A 21,902-nucleotide genomic window follows, 5' to 3' on the forward strand; every position below is an offset into this window, starting at 1 on the left:
AGAAGCTTCAGTTGATTTACTTTTAACGTATGTGTGACATGAAGAAAGATCTATGCTTTCCTCCGCCATCCACAGTCTCACACATGTGGACGTGTACTGAAGCTTAAATTCTCTTATACCGTTATTTAAACGGGCTAAAAAAAATACTCTGTGGACACAGGCAGTTTTTGTACACACTGCAATATGCACATGTGTCATCAAACCACATGTACAGTACCTAACGTGTAACAAGTGTAACATTTTGTGTGTAAAACGACAAAGAAAATGGGGGGGGGGACTCAGAAAACAATTCTTAAAAATAATTAGAAGACATTACACATTGATTGCCACGTTGGAATGACAACTCTGCATTAAATATAAATAACATATTGGAAAGAAACGTGTGGAATTTGTGGGCTCTATCTTGGCTACTGTCTGGGCCTCTGTTTGCTGCTGCTGTGCTTGTCCCTAGCAGGACTTGGAGTGCGAGCCACTTGGCACCTGGGGGCCACGCTGAGCTGGTCCCTGACAACAGGTGGTCGTGAGGAATGATGAGTGTTCACATAGATTGCACAGTGTGGTTCTAAAGGAATATGAATGAGAAAAACAGTCATGAATTCACCGGTGGAATCATACATTCAAATAGATTTAACACACAATTGTCTAAAATGAACGTTCTAGACTTTCAATCTTGAGGCAACATAATGTCGCACGATTCTCACACAGTGAGCAGGAAGCGGTGTTTATGAAACTTCTCAGCCTTTTCAAGTGTCCAGAAAAAGAGAATAGATTTGTTCTCAAGCTATTTTCAGTCATTTTAATATGGTTATTAATACTGTACTTAAAAATAACAGAAGGTGTGGGGACCGAACAAGTTTATCAAAAAATTAAAAACTGACCATATTTGGACATATGGGGCTTCCGCCTGACAGCAGCAATAGTGAGATGGTGTGAGGAGTAGCTCACTTCCACAAAGTTGGGCCAAATGGGTGTTTCCTTGGACAATTCGTTTTTATTGTGCTGTAGAACTGCACATCATCATACTGAAAACCGTTTCTACCGACATCTGTGACATTAGGAGAAGCAAGCCCTGTGGTTGCTGCAATTTATGTTGCCGAAAGGAAACAAACACCCCGTGTGGTCCATTTTTTGAAGGTCTTGTGCCTGTTATTGAGGCGACACAGGAGAGAACATGCCTGTGTTCTTGAGCCCTCGGTTCCTTTTTGTCTGTGCTGTTCACCCACAAAAACCACGAGCTCTCTCAGCTTCTGGTTTGTTATGTAAAGGAAGCTACCAGATAAAGAAGAACCTAAACACCCCGTGAAATGAATGACATTTTTATTAAATATGTAATTACAATGTTCTAAGTACTTATGTTCAACTGCTTTTCACCATGTCAGTTTTTTACATTCTCTTTTTTGGGGTGGAGCTAAAATGGCAGCGTGTGACACACTGTTAGGTTCGGCAGGACTCTTCCTTTTCCGACTAGAACTTCAGTGCCCTCGTTAGCTTGCAAGCTAGCTGGTGGCTAGCAAGAATATGCCCCATGACGATTGGGTGGAGTATATTCCAGAGGTCTTGAGCGGATATATTTTCCATCTCAAATATGTAAGGAAGCGTAGTAGAATACCATATTGGTATTTGATTGACAGTCGAGTGGAGCATTGTCCACAGCGTTTAAACAATAGCTTCATTCTTAAATGATTTTGAAACCTCAATTTATCGGCTTAGCATTTTTTGAATCATTCAAATTAGGCAGGGTTGCTCAGAGCTACTTCTCATTGGTGTTGTAAATTTACAAGATGTTTATTTTAACTTTACAGGGACCCAAAAAGATGGAATTAGCAATTGGCAGATGAGGCTACCTTTGCGTCTACATCGTCGGATTAGAAGCACACACAGAATCAGCAGGGCCAGTGTGATGAGGCCGAGCACTCCAACAGTGACCCACAGCCACCACGTCTCCAGCAGGGGCACATCTGTGGGAGGCACAGAAAGACCATCTGCAAGAAATATATGGCTAGATTGAAGTGCTTTGTGCTTATGCCAATGATTGATATACAGTACAAGGCAAAAGTTTGGAAACGCCTTTGTATTGAAATGGTCTCAAACAAATTAAGAGGCCAAGAAATTCAAACTACCGGTATTAACTCTTGATAATGCACAGCCGTGAACTGAAAGTCATTCCAGGTCATAAAGGAACATCCACATCACAAAGTTAACTGAGAATAGCAGAAGATGTGCAATGCTTTTGTCTTGGCAACGGGTCCGACTTGGAGAATCAAAAATCATAAAAACATATTTTGATTAACATTTTTTTAAACCAAATATAAGTCTTTCAATATTTCAATATGTCACCGACTTAACTATTTATCTAAAATTCTAGAATTTTTTTTAAATCATGAAAAAACACGGGAATTTGAGTCTTTTTCCAAACTTTTGACTGACACTGTACAGTGCAACGCCCAAAGCCAAAAAAAGAAAAGCTTGTAATATCCATCCATCCAATCCATTCTCCTCCACTTATCTGAGGTCAGGTCTCAGTGGCAGCAGCTTAAGCAGGGAAGCCCAGACTCCCCCCTCCCGAGCCACGTTGTCCAGCTCCTCCTGGAGGACCCCGAGGCGTTCCCAAGCCAGCTGGGAGACATAGTCTCTCCAGCATGTCCTGGCTCGTCCTCGGGATTCTTCCCAGTGGGACATGCCTGGAACACCTCACCAGGGAAGTATCCAGGTGGCACCTTGACATGATGCCCGAGCCACCTCCACTTGATCTTAGAAGGTACGGTACATACTGTACTGTAACTAAGCGGTGGACCAATGTTTTTTTTTGGACAATTTTGGTTGACGTGAGATTTTTCTTAGGTAAAATATGTGCCATGGCTCAACAAAGGTTGGGAAACACCGGCATAAATTGACAGCTCTCCACAAACATCAACAGAAGCAGTATACACTTACGAACAACCACTAGTGTTCCACTACTGTCCAGAGTCCTCAGTTCCGGAATGTCCACATGGATGCGGCAAAAGTACCATCCGCTGTCTTGCTGAGTGACATTGGCTAAAGTATAGTTCAGCGATATCTCTTTTTGCTCGGTTTTGTTTGACATGTTGGAGCAAAAGAGTTGCTCAGAGTGGACCAACGAGGGTCTAGATGGATTAAAATGCCAGCAAATTCTGAATCTCTTTGATGTCCAGCTCTTCAGTCGGTGGCACAAAGTGAGGGAGGAACCCACGGGAACGTCCACTCTTGCTTGGGATTCATTCAGAATGGCGGAACACTGAGCCGCTGCTGCAACGTAAACTACACAGCAATAACAGAAAAAAGAAGGGTCAGGTTTGATTTTGCAGAGCTTTATTTATTTTATTTTTTTGCAGTCCTAATAACTACAGACTAAAGTTATATTAATTTTGGGCTTTTCAACAGTTATTTTTATTTAGTTTTTCAAATTCAGTTAGTTTTATTATTTTTGAGAGAGGTTTGTCAGTTTTTATTTTTATTTTTTGAAAATGCTTTGTGTTGGTTTAAATGTATTAGTTTTAGTTTTTTTTTTATAAGGGGTATTTGTTCCATGAAAGATTAAAAATGCATAAATAAGGTAAGACAAGATAGATGGCTGGATGGATTGACCGAGAGACGTATGGAAAGAATCAGAATCAATTTAGGGGATTCGTGCACAGTTTATATCCCCCTGCCTCACAATGTTTTTATATTCTATATTGGCCAGTATATTGGAAGTCATCTTTTTTTTTTTTTTAGCCGGCAGTATCACTTGGTTTCAGCCCCAAAGTTCCTATATCAGTTGGGCGCCAATCAGCTAAACACACTTTTTTTTCTTTTTTTTTGTTAGCCAGTTCACAGCATTCATAAAAATGTGGGAACAAATTGTTTTGCTAGCATAATAGTTGAGATACATGTAGTTTGAACCATTTTTTTGCCAAGTATGGCCATCATTTAAGATAAAAGAGGGAAGCTGTTTTGTTCGAAATTATTATTTTGTCACATTGCCAAATCGGTAGGAAATAATTTTGACTTTGCATTTAAGTACATTTTAGAGTCTGCACTTTTTACTACAGATGAATTTCATCTGGACTTTTTTATACTAAGTTTGCCAGTTTTTACACAAGTTAATTCTACTGAAGTAGTGAGTGCGAGTCACCTCTGCAAGGCTCAGAAAACCAGCATCCTCATTCATATTCATGTATGAACAATATAATCTTCAAAGTACCGAACATGCATATTGTGGGGTCACAAAACCAGGAGAAATTGATCAACAGAAAATGCAAGCGCCACACAGGAAAGCCAGTAAAGATTCAAACTCCACACCGCCGAACTGTGTGGCAGACGTGCTAACCACAAGATCACCTTTCGCCCTTCAACTTTTTCTCCAATATTTTCCAAGATAAATATTACTCCTATTAGCTGTTTTTACTTACCAGTGAGTAACACCAATGCTGATTGCATCAGTGACATTTTCATCGTTGTCTTCTGCAGTATAAACTCCCCTCAAGTACGACGAAATGAGCTGTGCATGAGTGGGTGGGAAATATTTTCCCACCATCCACCTAACAGTGTCAGAGACTTACGCTGAGGTTGCTGCGGTGGGTACTGCAAAGTTGTTACACAGATGCGAGTACTGTATATGCATTACTGTCGTGTCAAACATATCCACAGTGACACAACAGATGTTAATTATCTGCTTGTAACTAACTTGGAAGAAGCTGTCCCTGTATACAAAATAATGCGAATATATCCACTCATAAATTTTAAGGCCGCAATGCTAATTTGGGATGGATGACGTGTGGCACATACAGCAAACCAGACCAAGAAAATCAGAGCAAAATTATATATTTTTTATTGATTGCATTAAATTGACAGTGGTGACCTCAATTTGAAACAGTTAGTCGGTAAGGAGAAGGCTTCAACACGACCAACGCACCTTGCTATGAGTAGGCTATCATCCTTGTCGGCGTTTGGGCTACATTATAATTTGTAACCAGTAAATTGGACTAGTAGATGCCCAGCACCAAAACAATATGCTTGGTGAGGTATATTAATTCCAACAATATTTGACATAATCTGTCTGGACTGCGCCAGAGGACATCATGTTTGATAATACCAACACCACAGGGCAACCTCGCACTGTGACCTCGCCTCTGACATATTAGAGCTCTGGATGGCAGACACACTTCCATGTTTCGATTCATTACATTACATTTTGAGGGAGTCCCTGTAGTTGAAGTGACACCCTTGATAGCTGCATTATTCATACCTTCTTTTGCTTAAAAAAAAAATCGACTTCTAAAATACACTTTAAAAAATATGTTTTAAAACATTTCCTAGAAAAAACAAAACAATTTTTGTTAATGTCAATTTTTTTTTCTTGACTGCCAGATGATCCGAATGAGCCAAAAGTGATTGACAGCACTCCCACCACAAATTAGATGCAGGTGTCAGGCCTTTGTCTGTGATTGATGTAAGGGTTCCCCAGCTTGGTTAAAGGCTGTGTGCGTCTGTTCTTCCAGTCATCGCCTTTGCTGGTCTGCTACTTTCCTGCCCCTCTGTGTTATCATGGGGGTTCACCTATTTGCGGTTCTGCTGTGGTGTGCTGGAGCACTTCCTGGCCTTCTTGCGGTGCCATTATTGCCAACGGTCACCTGTGCTAATGACAGTCTGGCAGCGGCGGCGGCTCTTGGTGTCCATCACATCAATGGAAGGCAAAAGCATGGCTTCAGGTTCAAGCTGCAGGAGGTCCTGAGCAGCAAATATCAGAAGGTTTGTACTTGGCATTCGAATGCAGTGTCAAAAAACAATTTATGTTCTTGATTTTATTTTATGTCCTCCTCCCTCTGAAGAATTTTTGCGATATCCAAAGCAGCTAACTTGCTGTCTGTCTTTTGACATCACAACTCACTGAGGCATGCTCAGTTTGATGGTGACCTTAAATGCTGCCTTTTAATATCTTAAAACAATACACGCACACAAATTGATATGTTTTGACCTTTGATGGAAGCCATGGTGAGAAGATGTGACTCACGGAGGAGGGAGATGCATTTCCTGTACGATGTTTCCCCATCCAGGTATCGGGAGGTTGCCACATTGATGTCACTGTGAAGCTTGTGCAGACAAAATGTCACTTCACCAACCCCAAATCTGATGACCAATGTGAGCTTTGGCGACGGGACGAACGGGTAAATGGTCCCTTTTGGTTCTAAGAGATTACAGCTGCTGATGTAGGTGAAATGCTAACTGTGTTGTCATTTAGGGAGTAGTGGCCATGTGCAGCATCGAATTTTGGGTCATGTGGGGTCTGGCCGAAGTCATAAGACATGAATGCACCACCAGACCAGGTCACAACACAGAAGCTCTCTTTGTCACATGCCATCCTCCAATCTGAAACTAAATTCAGTGGATCCTCAGTTCACTAATTTACTTAATTCTGAGACTCTTTACAAACTAAAATTTCACACCATCTAACTTTTTTGCTGCCAACTGAAATGTCACCTTTTGTACAGAGTTTACCAATGAGGAGATGGTGACCATTTGTCCCAGCTGCCCTGAGTTATTGGCTCTTGATGACCTGACCGCTGTGGAGGTGGTGAATGATGCTGTGGTCAAGTTCAACCGGGAGCGCAAACACCTGAATTACTTCACCCTGATGGAAGTGGCACAAGTCACAAAGGGGGTGATGACCGTTTTCCTTTCAGTTTCCTACATCACACCCCATGTCCTTGAAGCCCCCTTATTCTTTTTCGCAGTACACCGCAAAAATCGGCACGATGACTTGGCTCAAGTTTGTCCTGGTTGAAACCACGTGTCCTAGAGGAGCCAGGAATACCTTTGTTGCTTGCGCACCTCGCTGTTCTGACATAGCTGTGAGTTATAGCCTTCATGCTAATGGCAGCCAGACGCGTGCGCTTTGTGGCTTTGATTTGGTTCTTAACATGATTGTTTTTCTCCAAGCATCACGCCTTTTGCCAAACAACCTATTACAATTTGCACAGAGAACTGGGACAACTTGAGTGTGAATTATATCCACCAAAAGTAAGTCAACAAGCAAAGCACTAAATCTTTGTATCGATGGCGCACTTCATTGTTCCTCTAATCCTCAGAATACAGCTCCGTATCCGACTGGCGTGCCAGAGCCCGTGTGCAAGCCCTTGTTCCACCAAAGTCCAGAAGCTTGCATCTGCAAGGACCGGCTAAGCAAACCTGATCCATCTGTCCACCACATCTGTCCCTTTCCACTGAAATGATATCAACTTGTAAATAAAAATGTATACTTGAGTAATCTCATCCAAGAACTTAAAAAAAATCATTTTATAGTTTCTGCATGTTGGGTTTTTCCGCTCAAAAATGTATTATACTGGTCTTTAAATCATTTGTGGACCACACTTGTAATTCAAAAAGCTCATTGTGAGGGGCTGTTGAGTTTCCAGTGGCTCTGTTGGAATGTCACTGATACTTTTAACATTTCACAATTTCTCCGATTAAATCCTCAATACATCTCGGGCTGCAAGGAGGGATAGATGCCACTCAGACCAACTTGGCAGTATCATCACACTCTTTACATTCAATCAAGGCACCAATGTCATTTGTACCACGGCAGATGGACATGTTTGGTGGAAGGCACTTAAGCCCAAAAAGGGCAACCATAAAATTGTGGGGGGGAAGAACGTAATCCACACAATCAGCTAGTGTACTATTTGCCTTTATTGTATTGTAGATGTGGGGGGGTGGAGAACCTTTTTTTTTTTTTTTTTTTAGTTCTGGTCAAAGGGCAGGTGCATCAGCACAGTAGTTATGAATGCGTGTTTGATTTCTGAACTTGAGCCGAAATTGTGCTGGTTCACGTGTAAAGTGAATTTAAGTAGTCTTCTATAGCCTACACTACAGTATAAAGTACTTTTCAATTGCACATGATAAAAAATGTACTCTATTTTTTTAAATGAGTTACTCCTCAAGTAGTTACACTGTATTGACACTTCGGTTTTATTTGAGTTCTATTCTAAAGTAACTCTACAAAGGAGTACAATTTGATGGATACACAACCTTTCTAAATTTCTTTTCTCCCCGTAAGGTCCCTGAAGGTAGCATCACACCCAGCCGCAGAGGGAAACACAGCTACCCACAATCCACCCGTGACGCATGCGCGTTACGCTTCGCGGCCCAAAAGGCGTTGCTGCTGGCTTAGTGTCCCACCGAAAGATGCGTCGCACCCCGACAGCATCAGTATCACCTCCGCGGTGTTAACTCCCGGAACACGGGACCAGAACCAGAAGAGAAACCGGCGTCGCTCTTTTGCGACTCGACGGGGCCAGTCGTGGAGGCAGTATTCCGGAATAGCCGAGATGGGAGACCAGAAGGTGAGCCCGAGCCGGAGGAACAGGTGTTTCCGACTGGGGGAGGACGTTTGAGGGCATAGCGTACAAAGGAAATTAGGCGAGAAGGCGGACTTTGTTGTAGGCCACAACTTTAAACGAGTGACAGATATTATGTTTTAAACTGTGTTTTTACCATTATCGTTTGTGTTATGTGTAATTGGCGTCATAGGTCAGGAACGGGCGGCCTCTCCCAACATGGACGCAGTCTTCCACAGTGACTGTCTACCCGGTTTTTAGATGCTACATTGACGGGGACACGTCATGTTTGTTGCTGCTGTGTTTTTTTTTCAATATTTTTCTTCGGCTTGTCGTTGAATGCGGTTGCTCCACTTCAATGGCTGCTCAGCTGCATGATTAAATTATGAATGCGCATCCTTCCGGCCGTGAAGTGGCCTCCTCGGTGCTCAGGTCAGGCGAAATCAGCCAATCAGGACAAAGAATATCCATCACATGGCCGAAGGAGCCTCCAAGGCAACGTGACTCACCTAAATGCGTCAAGTAGGACACACGAATACATCAAACGCGTTTATTTTAGTCCCAGGTACAGTCCCATAAACCTGGGAAACACTCACTTTCATTCAAGCAAAAATAAGAATACTGCCTATTTGCAGTTTGCTAGTCACGCATGCATCTGGTCACGATTTTTCCTGTTGCAAAGGGGGACACCGACAGGGCGTCTCCTCCTCCCACAGAAAACACCATGTCTACCAGAAATATCTGCCATGTTCCACGCTGTCTCAAGCTCTAAAATGCCACAGCATGGCACCAAAGCCCTAGACAATTGGAACGTAGTGAGGAGAGTCAAGGAATTATGTTGACCCACTTTTTTTTTAGATCGAGTACCAGTGCTTACATTTAAGTACTTGCCCATTCATTTTTTAAATGACGTGAATTTTACTCAAATGGAAAGCATCACACTTCTCAAATAAGCACTCACCATCTCTCTAAGGTAATTATCCAAGTTCTTCAGATGTATAAGAAAATTGCGCATGTTGAAAGTGCTCTTCGTCATCACTACTCGTAACAATTTTACAGAGCGCAAATTGCAATTGGCTTTAGTGTTGTTGTCAGTGTTTCACCACTCAGGTCCTATTCCACTTATCCAAAACATATACTGTACCTGTATCGTTATGTTTGGCTTCTACTTTGGTCCACGCCTACAGATCCCTGAGAATGCTAAGTTAGCTTGTCGCAATAGGCACCGACTGTTTATCTGCCAAATACAGTACTTTGTAAATATGTTTGTTAGAATTTAAGGTTTACATTGTTTTAATGATCAATGGTTTGAACATTCAGTAATTAATACGTTTAATCACATTCAGTGTTAAAGTCAGTGAAGTGTTTAAAGAGACTTTTATTTTTTCCTAAAGGATTAATGTTAGTACTTGATTGACAATTAGTGATGTTAAAATGTTTTATAAAGCAAAATTGAGTTGCAACTCTTTTCTTTCCTGTAGGAGTCACTGCGTAAAATCACCCACACGCTGGCCACCAAGAATGAAGAGATCTCAAATTTCGTCTGCAGTCTCAAACAGAGCCTGGACAACCTGGAGGTAATGACATACGAGTGGTGGATGAATGAACACGGAAATGAATGTGGGCAATCATTTCTCCTCCTCCACCAGGCCAACTCTACCCGAGTGCAAGAAGACCTGGAGTCCGAGTTCAACTCCCTCCACTCGGTTCTGGATGAGATGAAGGAGAACATGTTGACACGCATTAAACAGGAACGAGCCAGCCGCACATACGAGCTGCAGGTAAGCCTGTACACTCACCAGCCATAACATGAACACCTGCTCAAACCTATTAGAATGGAGATTCACTCTTTCTGTACTCGCAGAGTACTGATACCTTTACTCTAGTAGTTTTGATATATAAAATTTAATTTTACACAATAACAATATAGCGCCAACCATATCTTTTTTTTTTTTTTTTTTTTTGCTTTAGATATTGGTGGCTGGTATTGGGGGGCTCCATGAGTAGCCGATAGCTAGTTTTGGGTCAATAGGATCCCTGGTATTGGTAGTTCCTATACAGCAAACATAACATATTTTTGTGTTGTCACTCAGAGTCAGCTGAGCGCCTGCTCCAAAGCGCTGGAGAGTTCGGAGGAGCTGCTGGAGCTGGCCAATCAGACGCTTTGTTCCTCCGGAACGGACGGCTTCACACAGGTAACTTTTGCAACTGTCCGCCTGCGGTGAACTGACATAAAACAAACAACACTTTTCCCCTCTCTGGCGTCACCAAGCCACCCGCGACATGTTTTGTTCTAAATGTGACCTCAACAATCATTGGCTCCAAACTCAGTTGTCTCTTCGCTTCGTATCTCCTCTCTCCTCCTCTTCCCCTCCAGGCAGCCAAAGACATTAAGGATAGGTATTGTACACAGCCATCCATTGCTTCCATTTTTGTTCTTTTTGCCCTGATATAACCAGCCATTTCGTTTGATAGCGTGCATGTGTTCCAACATGTAGTCATCCTTCTCTTAGACAATAAGCACTTTGGTAACTTTCCACTCAAGAGCCTTTTTGTTGTGGTGTTGTACCGTCTCGTGTCACCCACCCCCCCAGCCCCGCACCTCCCCACCTCCCTGGATGAATGCTCTCCCTTCTAGCTCCGCCTTCCAGCGCCCATCAAGGCGATGCGCTCAGTGGTAGTCCTGGCTCGTGTCCATGCATCTTCCTTGTGTTTTCTGATTCTCCTCTCTTGTTGACAGCGTGACGATGGCTCCAGCCTTCCGCCTCTCCCTGAAGGCCAAGGCCAGTGACAACATGAGCCATTTGATGGTGGACTTCAGCCAGGAGAAGGCCCTGCTGCAGGGTCTCAAATTTCTTCCAGGTCTGACTTCTTTTTTCCTTTTTTTTTTTTCTTCTTCTCCAAATCGTGTCCGAATCTTGCACAGCAATACAGTAAACCCCTACTAGGACAGGGACCAAGCCCTGCCGCAAATGGCACAAAAAAGGCTAAATAATTTATTATCTTGAGCTTTTCAGTAGCAACTCAGTTGATAGACATATAGCCAAGACTCTCTCTAACTTCCCCAAACAATATGGGCTAGACCTGACCCTTCCCAGACATGCAAATATCTTAGAATCGTTAAGAATTATTAAACAGACACCAATTCTTACCACAGTCCTATTAGCCAGGGCTTTGGCGCCATCTAGTGACATTTTGGCTCAGTTTTGCCACTTTCCTGGTGTCCTTGAAGGAAAAACCTGTCATAGGTTTTGTCTAATTGCAACCCAATGTAAGGCACATATAGTAGATGCTCTACATTAAATTGAGGGGTTTTTTTTTTGGTTTTTTTTGGATGGAGCATGGCAATTAAGTTACATAATGAAACAGTCCTTGAATAACTTATTTCGAGCTCAGCTAAAATGTCATGGACAAATATGCTGAGACTTCAGATCAGTGCACATCCAAAGGATTAATTCCACTGGTGGAAATAATGATATATAATCATATATAATGATATAATGAGTAATGTAATGAATTAAAAAAAAAAACACTTCCACAATTTTACCAAGCAAAAGCTAAATCACATGCAAGTTGAAGTTATCCTTTTTTATAACTTTTTGTTAGTTTAAAGCCTTGGTGGTGGTCTGCTTAAGTCCTCCGTGATCTTTATTTATATATATTTTTTGGGTCGCAGTTCCGGCCACGCCAGAGATCCAGCTGTCCGAGTGCCAGGTGTGTGACAACACTGTGACTGTCGTCTGGACACTAGCGGAGCCCGACAGCAAAATAGACCACTACATCTTGGAGCATCGGCGTACCAACCACGAGGGTCTGCCACGCATCAGAGAGGACTATCCCTGGATGGTTGTGGAGGGCATACGGGAGATGGAGCACACGCTCACAGGTCAGCGAAGGATTGTTAAGACTGGGAGTGGGAATTGGAGAGAAACTTGCAATACATTGTAAAAGACAAACTCCTCTCAATTACCTTAGGTGGTTACACAAAGGAAATTATTATTGTTACATTTTGGGTGCGTTCTTGTCGTCAGGTCTGCGCTTTGACACCCGCTTCATGACCTTCAGGGTGAGGGCGTGTAACAAGGCTGTGGCGGGAGATTTCTCAGAACCCATTACGCTGGAAACTCACGGTGAGTACGCAACGGGGCTCCTGAAAAGCACATGCTTTGACTCTCGACTAACTTCCCTTTGTTCATCCCCCACAGCCTTCACTTTTAAACTGGACTCAGCCTCGGCCCACCAGAACTTGAAGATAGAGGACCTGAACGTGGAGTGGGATGGCACGGGTGGAAAGATCCAGGATATTCGCAAAGAGAAGACCCGAACCAACTCGCCCATGCAGTCTCCAGCCAGGTGTGTTCTTTAATGTCTGCCAAAAACATACTTGAGATTAATTACTATGTTTCTGTTAAACAGGGTTTTTGTTTCTGGCGAGTAGATGAAAAAAACAAACGGCATTCGTTGAATTGCGGGCTAGCGACCCACAAATAAGCGGGAGCTCACGATTGTGCTGAAATGTGACACGTAAGGCAAAGAAATTATCTGCATTGATTGTGTCTCCGATTTTTTTGTAAGTCATTTTTTTGTGTTTCATGGATTATTATTTTTAATTAGTTTTGGATCTTGAACTTGAAAAGTTGGGAAATCCCTGGAAGAAGCAGGTTGATGCAAGTTTGGCAGGTAACAGCAGCCTATGCTAGCCCAAAAGGAATGCTCGACGCACAACAACAACAACTACACAATATTTGGCAAGATATTTTGTGGTGAGTGGAATGCACGAGGCCTTCATTCCACACACTGGCCACATGTCATAGTCACCTTCACAATGATAGTGTTGACGTCTAAGGGACTTACCTGAAAGCCTATATCGTGAGTTGAATCTGATCTAATTAAAAAATAGCTCATGGCTTCTTTTGTTCTACAGGAATTGCAACATTTAAACGCGCGAAAAAAACACACACCGTCTCAGTGTGATGTAAATTGCATACCGAAAATGGTTCATCAGAACAGATAGTCCCTTTCGTAGCGTACCGAGCCACCCAATCCCAAATGAAAACACTTGCAGCACGGTGTAGTTAGGCAGATGTCACCATTAAAACAACAATCAAGCATGTATCTACACTTGAAGGAGGCCCGTTGGTCGAGTGGTTAGCGCGTCGACCTCACAGTGCAGAGGTACCGGGTTCAATTCCAGCTCCGGCCTCCCTATATGGAGTTTGCATCTTCTTCCCGGGCCTGTGTGGGTTTTCTCCGGTTACTCCGGTTTCCTCCCACATTCCAAAAACATGCCTGGCAGGCTGATTGAACACTCTAATTGTACCTATCTGTGAGTGTGAGCGCAAATGGCTGTTCGTCTCTGTGTGCCCTGCGATTGGCTGGCAACCGTTTCAGGGTGTCCTCCGCCTACTGCCCGAAGACGCTTGGGATAGGCTCCAGCACCCCCCGCGAAGGTGCTTTTATGTGGACTTTAATGCGGAAGGCATTAAGCGGATTGGAAAATGGATGGATGGATGGACCACAGTTGAGTCCTGAATGACCGCCAGGGGGCAGTGCTGATAGCACAGTAGTGAATGATTAATCAGTGCTTTGCTCGGACAATGGTAAGCAAAAACGTGTTCTCAGGAGACCCCCCACTGAAGGGACTTATTAGTCAGGGGCTCAAAGTGGGGCCAACACAGAGTGTCAACCACTGAGTGGGTGTCCCATTAGGGGACACACGGGCGCGTCACGAGGATGAAGCCGCACAGCCCCCTTATTTCACGTTGTAAAACATGGTGTAAAATTGTCTACCGTTCCATTTGTAGGTGCTGTCTTCCAGTGTTTAAATCTCAGTTCTACTTCGTTAACGATAGCGAAAGTTCTTGCGTAACAAATAATATTCCTGACTGCGACGTCAAGTTGGCTGGAGCTGGAAAAAGGAGCATCAAAATGGTTCTGCTTTCAATAGGTGGAATTGATCCTCTCGGTCAACCATGAGAGCATTTGATCAAAGCCACCATTGTGTCTCCTGTGTCAACAGGTCGGCGCTGATGTCGCCAAAACGAGCCTCGACGGCCCGGCCCAACAGAGACCGCTTCACAGCAGAGTCCTACACGGTGCTGGGTAAGGCCCAAAGAACTCTGCGAAACAGGTTTGACGTGATTAATGCTGACATCGGGATCACTTTTTACCCGTAGCTGACACAGCCATAGACGCCGGCCAGCAGTACTGGGAGGTGCGCTTCGACAAAGAGAGTAAGGCTTTCGCCGTGGGCGTGGCCGTGCGGAGCCTGGGCCGCTTCGACCAGCTGGGGAAAAGCAGTGCTTCCTGGTGCATCCATCTGAACAACTGGCTCCAGCAGAGTCTCACCGCCAAGCACAACAACAAGGCCCGTACGCTAGACTGCCCCATCCCGAGCAGTATAGGAGTCTACTGTAACTACGATGAAGGTGCTTTTACGTGGAATTTTATGCGGAAGGTATTAAATTCATGAATCAAACAACAAGGCCTTGTTTGGCACTCAAATGGCTTCAAGCAATCTTTAAAAAGTTTTTTAAAAATGTGAATGCGCCATGTAGGATTTAATTATTCTAAATAGGGCTGAACAATTCATTCGAATTCAAATAGACATCGCAATGTAGTAGAATGCAATTTTCAAATTGCAAAGGTTGCAGTTCGGAAAGAAATTTTTAAAAAAACGGCATTTTGGTCAGTAGACGTTAGTACTGTAGTATCACACATATTTTTTACATAGTGTATAGAAACAGCAACTTCATTGCAGTCCACATGTTTACGTGTCATTGTTTCACGACACACGAAAAGTTGAAGTGATCAAACCACAGCTGGGTTTGCTTTGTTCTAATGTGGTTTATGACTTCCTGATTTATGTTTATGCCACACTCGTGTGGTGTAATTTTATTTTAGTGAACTTTTAATGAAAGACTGCAAGCCAGTGTTTTGTAAGTTAAAATAACCAATTGAATTGGATAAACCATTTTCCTTCTTCTTCATTTATGGTTCCTTTGCCTTTATTTTAGCGTAAGTCTAACCTATAAAACCAAAACATGTATGCATAATCAATGTAATATGTCATTGATGAAAATGATGAAAATACACGACAAGGGGACCTTTCCAAAATGATTGCAAATTAAATTGCAATGTTAAAGCGTGGGGGTGTAATTAGACATTTAAAAAATAATTTACCAATTATTGCATGATGAAGTCGGTTTTAAATTTGATTTAAATACAATTTTAAAAAGTCTTGCAAATGTAATTTGCCATAAAATGTAGGAGCCTTCATTTGGAGAATGATTCTTTCCAGAGTCCGAAGTATTGCATCCTAAAATCTTTACGAAGCATACAGGCAATGTTTCAAGTCACGTTTTAACACGAGATAGATTCATAGTTTCAGGTAAAAAAACAAACCCTCTTTACATGCTCTTTTGACTTGCCCTGTCATGCTAAGACGAGGTGCTACTCCACTTCAGGTTGGACAGGGAATTTCTGAATGCCAATACATCTGTCACTTTGGATAAGCATAAAAGCCACTTTATCCAAAGTATGAAAAGCATTCCTTTAAATACACCCGCAGGCGTCTTGGCATTATCGTCGTCATCACCGCCACAGACATTTAATTACTGTTGTCATTTTTTTGTCATCAGTCGCTGTTGCAGACGTTATGCGAGAAGCAGAATCAGCAGCACTTACGAGCATTGTAAATTCCATAAACGTTAATTCTGTTCTTCCTCTTTGTGCTGCACGGTTCAGGTATCACGTGAACAGTTTCTTCAGATTTATTTGGGAATAAAAATGACGATTAGGGGTAATGTATCAGATTAAAACTCGACATTTTGTTCAGATGCATAATTGGGTAAATGTGAAAGTTGCAAACAACTTTAAGGCGAAATTTGCAGTGTTCAAATTGAGAGCAAAATTTGAATGTAGCATCACTTGGCGAACCCCGACCTCAGTTGACCCCACCCCTCACTAATCTGCATGAATGCAATTTTGAAACACGGACCTTCATCATGACATGCAATTATGAAAGGGAGTAATGGCGGTAAATTGTCACCGGAGAATGCATATCTAGCTTTGATTAAAATAGTAGACTTTCCGATGTGAAAATTGCATTCTACTGTTATGGCATGGGCAATATGAATTGATTGGCTGCATTGTTAATTGTTCACCCCTCGTTAAATGACAAGACCGGTTACCACTGAGAGTCCTATCAAATCAAGCCATATCGTTTGAGTCCATCGTTATCGTTTGAGTCTATTCTGTTTCAAATGTTCTTTCCCCCCCACCCCCCACCACTTTTATATACTCGTAATGGCTGCCAAGGCGTGCTGTCCTTCTTCAACGGCAAAACCAAGCAGCTGATGCACACCTTCAGGACCAAGTTCCAGCAGCCGCTCATCCCAGCGTTCATGGTGAGAAACGATGGGGAAACCGCATGTCTCCAATCTCCCCCTTCCAGGGCTCACACGATCTCTGCTTATACTCGTCGGCAGGTGTGGAACGGCAGCTTCTCGGTGGTGACGGGCCTGCAGGTCCCGAGCGTGGTGCAGAGCGGTCAGAGGAAGAACAGCGGCACCAGCAGCTCCAATGCCAGCCTCACCTAGACCCTCCGTCCCTCACTCCTCCAGCCCATCATCAACCCCCCCTGCATGACTGCAGTCGCCGGCGGTGTTATTCAGCCGTCCCTTGACCCGCCACGGCAGAAGAGTTGGCATCGACATGCCGCACCCACGCCTCACGGGCGCTTTCTTTGCTCTTCTTGCGGGTCCAACTCCGTCCCATGAGTTAGCGCTGGCCGCTGCCCTTTTTCTTAAAGCCCTCCGTCGCTCTCTCCCTGTGCCTTTCTTCTCATTTCCACATCGCCGCTGAGAGAGAGATGCCCCTCCCCATTTCACGTTAAAGCATTTGTCAATGTTTCTTGTGTTAATAGTAACGCATAGCTTATTGTTACTTACGCGCCTAGTCTTATTTAATCCAAATTAAAAACACGCTAACAGATACAACGTAGCGCTGATATCACAGTCACTAACTCTAACTTTGAATCGTACATAACACAGCTTAGGCTCTTTTTGGAGCTCCGCTGGTTGCCCCTTTTACAAAGAGTTCCTGAAAAATGTGACTTGGCATTTTTTCACCTTTGACTTCTACACAGAACACAGTGATATTTACACAACTTGGTTGTCAACAACATAGTTCCTGCTTTTGATCCTTTTTTTTTTTTTTTAACACGATCCCATTAGTCATTCATCTCTTTCGCGCAGCACTCCCGCAACATCCGATCCTGGAATTTATCCACCGTTGATTTTTACACAGACCCCATTAACAAATCAATGCTTCTCATCAAATCATTTGGGGTTGACAAAGTATCACACAGTCACTACTTTTCCAGATCCTGCAAAATTTGACCTGAGTATTTATTCTTCTTCGACTTCGATCGACATTGCTGCAACTCTCAAAAACAACAGAAGTCACTGGTTTTACACAAAGAGCCTGCAAAATTGCCTAATTGGCCTCACGGCTTTAAGATTGATCTGCCATTGATGCTTTTTGAGTCGTTTTTTTTTCAATGATCAGAAAAGGATTCACCTGAGTGACATTTACTTGCAGAGCCTGCCAGACGAGTCAAAACCTAACAAATGGATTCATCCGTCATTAACTTTTGCACGGCACACAGCTATATTCGCGCAACTTTGTCAACAGCAATCACTGCTTTTAATTTTATGTTCTCTGTAGTCTCTGACTAACCTCTTTTACACTGAGAGCCTGCAAAATAGCTATAAGTGAAAATCCCTGCATTTGGCTGTCTTTGACTTTTATACAGAACCCAGCAATATTGCTGCACCTCTGTAATCAACAAGAGTCACTTCATTTCCTTTTTTTGGACGAATGCCAATATCAGACACGCACCGCTTTTACACAGAGAGCCTGCGAAATTCTCCCAAATAAAACAGACTGCATTTATCTCCTTTTTGGCATTCACACGGAACACAGCAAAAGTGGTATGTTGCTGCCTTCACACTGCGCCAGCAACTGGTGTGACATACAGTATGTAATACAATAGTGCCTTGAGATACAACTTTAATTGATTCTCAAAACACTTGTTTCTCAATTCATGTTTTCACATTGAAATGAGAGGAAATGCAAATGCCATTAATCAGACTTCTAAAAAAAATCAAATTGGTGTAAAATATATTTTAATGAGGAAAACTAGCACTCCATAATATACTTTGTAAAAAGTTACAGGTAGGCATAAGAAGCACTTCAAAATGATGTCATTGAATAGAATGAAACATTTTTTTTGTCCCATTCCATCTATTGAATCGCCATTGTGTTGCTCTTTCTGGTCTGGCCACCTGGGAGCAGTCTAAGACAGACTAATTAATATACTGTTCGTTGAGACGTTCTATGTGAAGGATAAAGAATATATGACTATTGGTATATTGTCTGTCTGCGCCGTTCGTATTCAGTCCAATGTTTCGAGGGTTACATTATTACGACGTTGCTGCTATTTAGCATTAAGCTAGCGGACTGAAAGGTTAAAATTGGTGGTTGTTTTCAACACAAAAAGTGCAATTCTTCTTGTTTTATGTTTGGTTTGACACTAAATTTCAACTGCGAGTGTCAACTCTAGTCACTTGTATCTCAAGGCATAACTGTACATGTCCGTCAGCAGTAACTTTTCAGCGCAGCACCGCAGAAAGAGTGAGTGTCAGGTGGTAAACTTGATGCATCACGTGGATAATTGACAAGTGGACTTCATCACCCATCACTCTAGTCCATGTTTATTACTTTTTATCCAAAACGGCGATATGGAGAAAAGGTGGGAAAATGCCAGTAGTGAAAAGGGGCTTTTCGATGATAACATTCAACCTCATTTCTTATCATTATTGCAATTGTTTTCTTTTAGAATCGTGGTTTGTCTGGGGACTTGTACACTGGATGTCATTTCAAGAAGGGATGCGCAAATAGAGACCAGTAACCTCACTAAACCTCATTCTTGCTTCCAATAAGCACATTTTATTCCCTTTCAATGGAAAGGGTCTGTCTGCATGTATTAAGCAAGCTCTGTTTGTGAACGACTTCAGCCGATTGGCAAGCACCAAATACACTCTTGGAATTTGTGTGTGCGAATGTCTTGAGTGTGTGAGGGCACACGATTACCTCCGCTTTGCTTCCTCGTTGCCGGCCCTTCAATTTTGGGCTTGGAAAAATGTGCGTGTAGATGCTTTGAAGAAGCACTCCGCTGGGAATATTTTTGTTTCGTTGACACGCTCCCAAAATGCCCCACCACATTCTGTAAATAGTTGCTGTTTTTTGGGGGGGGGGTTTTCATATTAACCAGTCACCATTCAGTGAGGGAATAAAGGAGTGAGATCACTTTTGTTTCGCCTCGCCATTACAAATGCATAAGTGATGAAATAGATAAAAGAAATGTATTAAATTAGATAATTATACAATTAAAGCTGCAAGCGCTAAGCACACATGCTGTCACGTTTTGCTGTGTGCGTGCATCAATCGGATTAAAAAGAGCACGATTGAGTGCAAGCCTTAGAGCTAAAACTATATCACATTTAAAGCTGCAACCACACAGGTAATCAAGTGTCACGTGCTGTACTTAAAACTGCAAGTATTTTCTTCATATCTCCAATCAGTGAGGTAAAGAATTTAGGACACTGAACAAGATACAAATGGAGTTGGTTGCAATTGAATACTTACAGCTAGCACACATGGCAACCAAATGTCACGCATGATACGGTAAAATTAAAACAAAAAAATCATATTAATGTATCGCCAATCAACAGGGAAGTAAAGGGGTGAGAGCACATTGTTGGACAAAGTAATGTCACTGATAGAAAAAAATATGACATGATAAAGCCGAAAGTGCCAACGCTAGCCAAATGTCACACCCATTTTTTTATGATGGTATTAATCAGTCAGATCATTAAGGAGAGAGAAAGCACTCTGTGAGAACAGGAGTTGCGACCGACAGAGTAAAAATATGAAATAGTGATTAACGTTGCAAGCAAATGTGCTCACCAAATATAACACGCTGAAGTCTAAATCCTATTTTTCATACTAACCAATTATCAACTCGTGAAAGACTAAAAAGAATGAAAGAATTGTGTTGGAATAAGTGATCAGATCCGACGGATGGTGAAAAATATTAAACGAAAATTAAAGCTGCATGTTAACCAAATGCTACACTCCATAATGCACAGGTATCAAACTCAAGGCCCAGGGAGCAGATCTGGCCCGCCACATCATTTTATGTGGCCCGCGAAAGCAAATCTTAACATGTCAACTCCCGTGATGCTTGCTAAAATCCCTACCAAAATTGAAAATTCTCATCTGTAATAAATCAGAGACATATTGTAAGAATTTTCTTGTAACCAACCCCCTCATTACAGAAACTAACAATAGTTGAATATATTGTTATTATTGACTGTTTAAAATTTGGTTTCAGTGAACCACTGAAATGTTAACCATAATGTGGCCAATGACGAACTGAGTTTGACAACCGTGCTTAATGTAAAAACATTTTTCATATTAATCTATCATCTATCAGGTACTAAAGAGGTAAGGCAACTTTTGCTGGAACCAAAGAAGTGTGAAATGGTAACACTGAACAGGCCACTGCATTCGTCACGTCATTTGAAAATGAAATTAAAATTCCCTTGGTTCTACATTGCGGAACAATGTAAAAAGAGAGAGAGAGAGAGAGAGAAGCTCCTGCAGTATCAGTATTGAATCATTAACAGTCGTGCAATAATTACTGTCAAATTCCACAGTCCATTGTTCATGCCTCATTACAAAAAATTATGAAATTTTATGGAATCTAATTTTGCTTCACCCTGCAGGCTGTCAAACCAAAAAGTAGCTATAACCTTACAGCATAGGTGTCAAAGTCAGGTCCTGGAGGGCCGCTGCCCTGCATGTTTTCCAAGTCTCCCTGTTGCAACACACCGGATTCAAATGAACAGATCATCAGCAAGCTCTGCTGAAGCCTGACATTGAACATGGTCATTTGAATCAGGTGTGTTGCAACAGGGAGACTTGGAAAACATGCAGGACAGCGGCCCTCCAGGACCTGACTTTGACACCTATGCCTTACAGAGGTATGCTTCTCCACTCTAAATTTAGCTGTGTAAATTTGAGGTAAAATCCCAAAGGGTGCAAACAAATTTTCTCAGTAAAGAAAAATGTTTGTTCATTTTTTTTTTAATCCCAGCAAACAATGGTCCACAAAACACGCAGTTACACCCATAAGTGTTAAATTAGAGTGAGTTTTCATCAAAAATTTGACATTCAACTCAAATCCACAACCACCATTCAAAAGCCAGGACTTACATACTTTAAAATATCCTTAATTTTGAAAGAAGTGCCAAAAATTGAAAGCTCGACTTGTTTAAGTGGACATCTATATTTTGTTGTTCTACTTCTTCCTTTCATACCTTTGCTGCTGTGAATTGGGAATTTCTCCATTGCGAGACTATTAAAGGTTTTCTTATCTTTTTCTTATCTTATGTGACCGCCATTTTACCCCAGAACTAGCAACATTTGGATTGTGTT

At 42.3% G+C, this 21,902-nt stretch overlaps 3 protein-coding genes across 4 annotated transcripts; 2 read left to right on the forward strand and 1 right to left on the reverse strand.

Moving 5' to 3' along the window:
• Positions 1-163: 163 nt before the first annotated feature.
• On the reverse strand, positions 164-4,562 carry LOC147202599 (uncharacterized). The gene is made up of 4 exons (XM_086115959.1): positions 4,413-4,562; positions 2,935-3,279; positions 1,845-1,958; positions 164-562 (listed from the first exon to the last, which is right to left on the reverse strand). Exons 1-4 carry the CDS (start codon positions 4,453-4,455, stop codon positions 408-410), a joined length of 657 nt encoding a protein of 218 aa, XP_085972085.1. The 5' UTR covers positions 4,456-4,562; the 3' UTR covers positions 164-407.
• A 985-nt stretch (positions 4,563-5,547) lies between these two features.
• Positions 5,548-7,232, forward strand: LOC147202600 (alpha-2-HS-glycoprotein-like). The gene is made up of 7 exons (XM_086116019.1): positions 5,548-5,751; positions 6,057-6,167; positions 6,242-6,326; positions 6,492-6,661; positions 6,735-6,851; positions 6,940-7,020; positions 7,089-7,232. Exons 1-7 carry the CDS (start codon positions 5,548-5,550, stop codon positions 7,230-7,232), a joined length of 912 nt encoding a protein of 303 aa, XP_085972145.1.
• Positions 7,233-8,123: 891 nt separating this feature from the next.
• fsd1 (fibronectin type III and SPRY domain containing 1) lies at positions 8,124-19,813 on the forward strand. Of its 2 annotated transcripts, none has more exons than XM_086116017.1 (13): positions 8,124-8,342; positions 9,818-9,913; positions 9,986-10,117; positions 10,430-10,531; positions 10,714-10,736; positions 11,077-11,198; positions 12,013-12,222; positions 12,368-12,466; positions 12,542-12,689; positions 14,356-14,438; positions 14,513-14,764; positions 16,656-16,744; positions 16,826-19,813. In XM_086116017.1, exons 1-13 carry the CDS (start codon positions 8,328-8,330, stop codon positions 16,934-16,936), a joined length of 1,482 nt encoding a protein of 493 aa, XP_085972143.1. In that variant the 5' UTR covers positions 8,124-8,327; the 3' UTR covers positions 16,937-19,813. The 2 variants fall into 2 exon arrangements, with proteins under 2 accessions (XP_085972143.1, XP_085972144.1); XM_086116018.1 differs by lacking the exon at positions 8,124-8,342 and adding an exon at positions 8,379-9,309.
• The last annotated feature ends 2,089 nt before the right edge of the window (positions 19,814-21,902 follow it).

This window comes from Hippocampus guttulatus, chromosome 7 (genome assembly GCF_054856545.1).
Source record: "Hippocampus guttulatus isolate MCC_2025c chromosome 7, RoL_Hgut_1.0, whole genome shotgun sequence".
Classification (NCBI taxonomy): domain Eukaryota; kingdom Metazoa; phylum Chordata; class Actinopteri; order Syngnathiformes; family Syngnathidae; genus Hippocampus; species Hippocampus guttulatus.

What these genes read in the sequence shown, in the direction of transcription:
- LOC147202600 (XM_086116019.1), top strand. Translation starts at nt 5,548, where the DNA reads ATGGGGGTTCACCTATTTGCGGTTCTGCTGTGGTGTGCTGGAGCACTT. An exon ending in TTTGGCGACGGGACGAACGG is followed by an intron (nt 6,168 to 6,241) that starts GTAAATGGTCCC and finishes GTTGTCATTTAG; the next exon opens with GGAGTAGTGGCCATGTGCAG. An exon ending in TGAATGCACCACCAGACCAG is followed by an intron (nt 6,327 to 6,491) that starts GTCACAACACAG and finishes CCTTTTGTACAG; the next exon opens with AGTTTACCAATGAGGAGATG.
- fsd1 (XM_086116017.1), top strand. An exon ending in AGAGCCTGGACAACCTGGAG is followed by an intron (nt 9,914 to 9,985) that starts GTAATGACATAC and finishes CTCCTCCACCAG; the next exon opens with GCCAACTCTACCCGAGTGCA. An exon ending in AGAGTCCTACACGGTGCTGG is followed by an intron (nt 14,439 to 14,512) that starts GTAAGGCCCAAA and finishes TTTTACCCGTAG; the next exon opens with CTGACACAGCCATAGACGCC.
- LOC147202599 (XM_086115959.1), bottom strand. Translation starts at nt 4,455, where the DNA reads ATGAAAATGTCACTGATGCAATCAGCATTGGTGTTACTCACTG. An exon ending in TGGAACACTAGTGGTTGTTC is followed by an intron (nt 1,959 to 2,934) that starts GTAAGTGTATAC and finishes TGCCTCCCACAG; the next exon opens with ATGTGCCCCTGCTGGAGACG. An exon ending in CCGACGATGTAGACGCAAAG is followed by an intron (nt 563 to 1,844) that starts GTAGCCTCATCT and finishes ATATTCCTTTAG; the next exon opens with AACCACACTGTGCAATCTAT.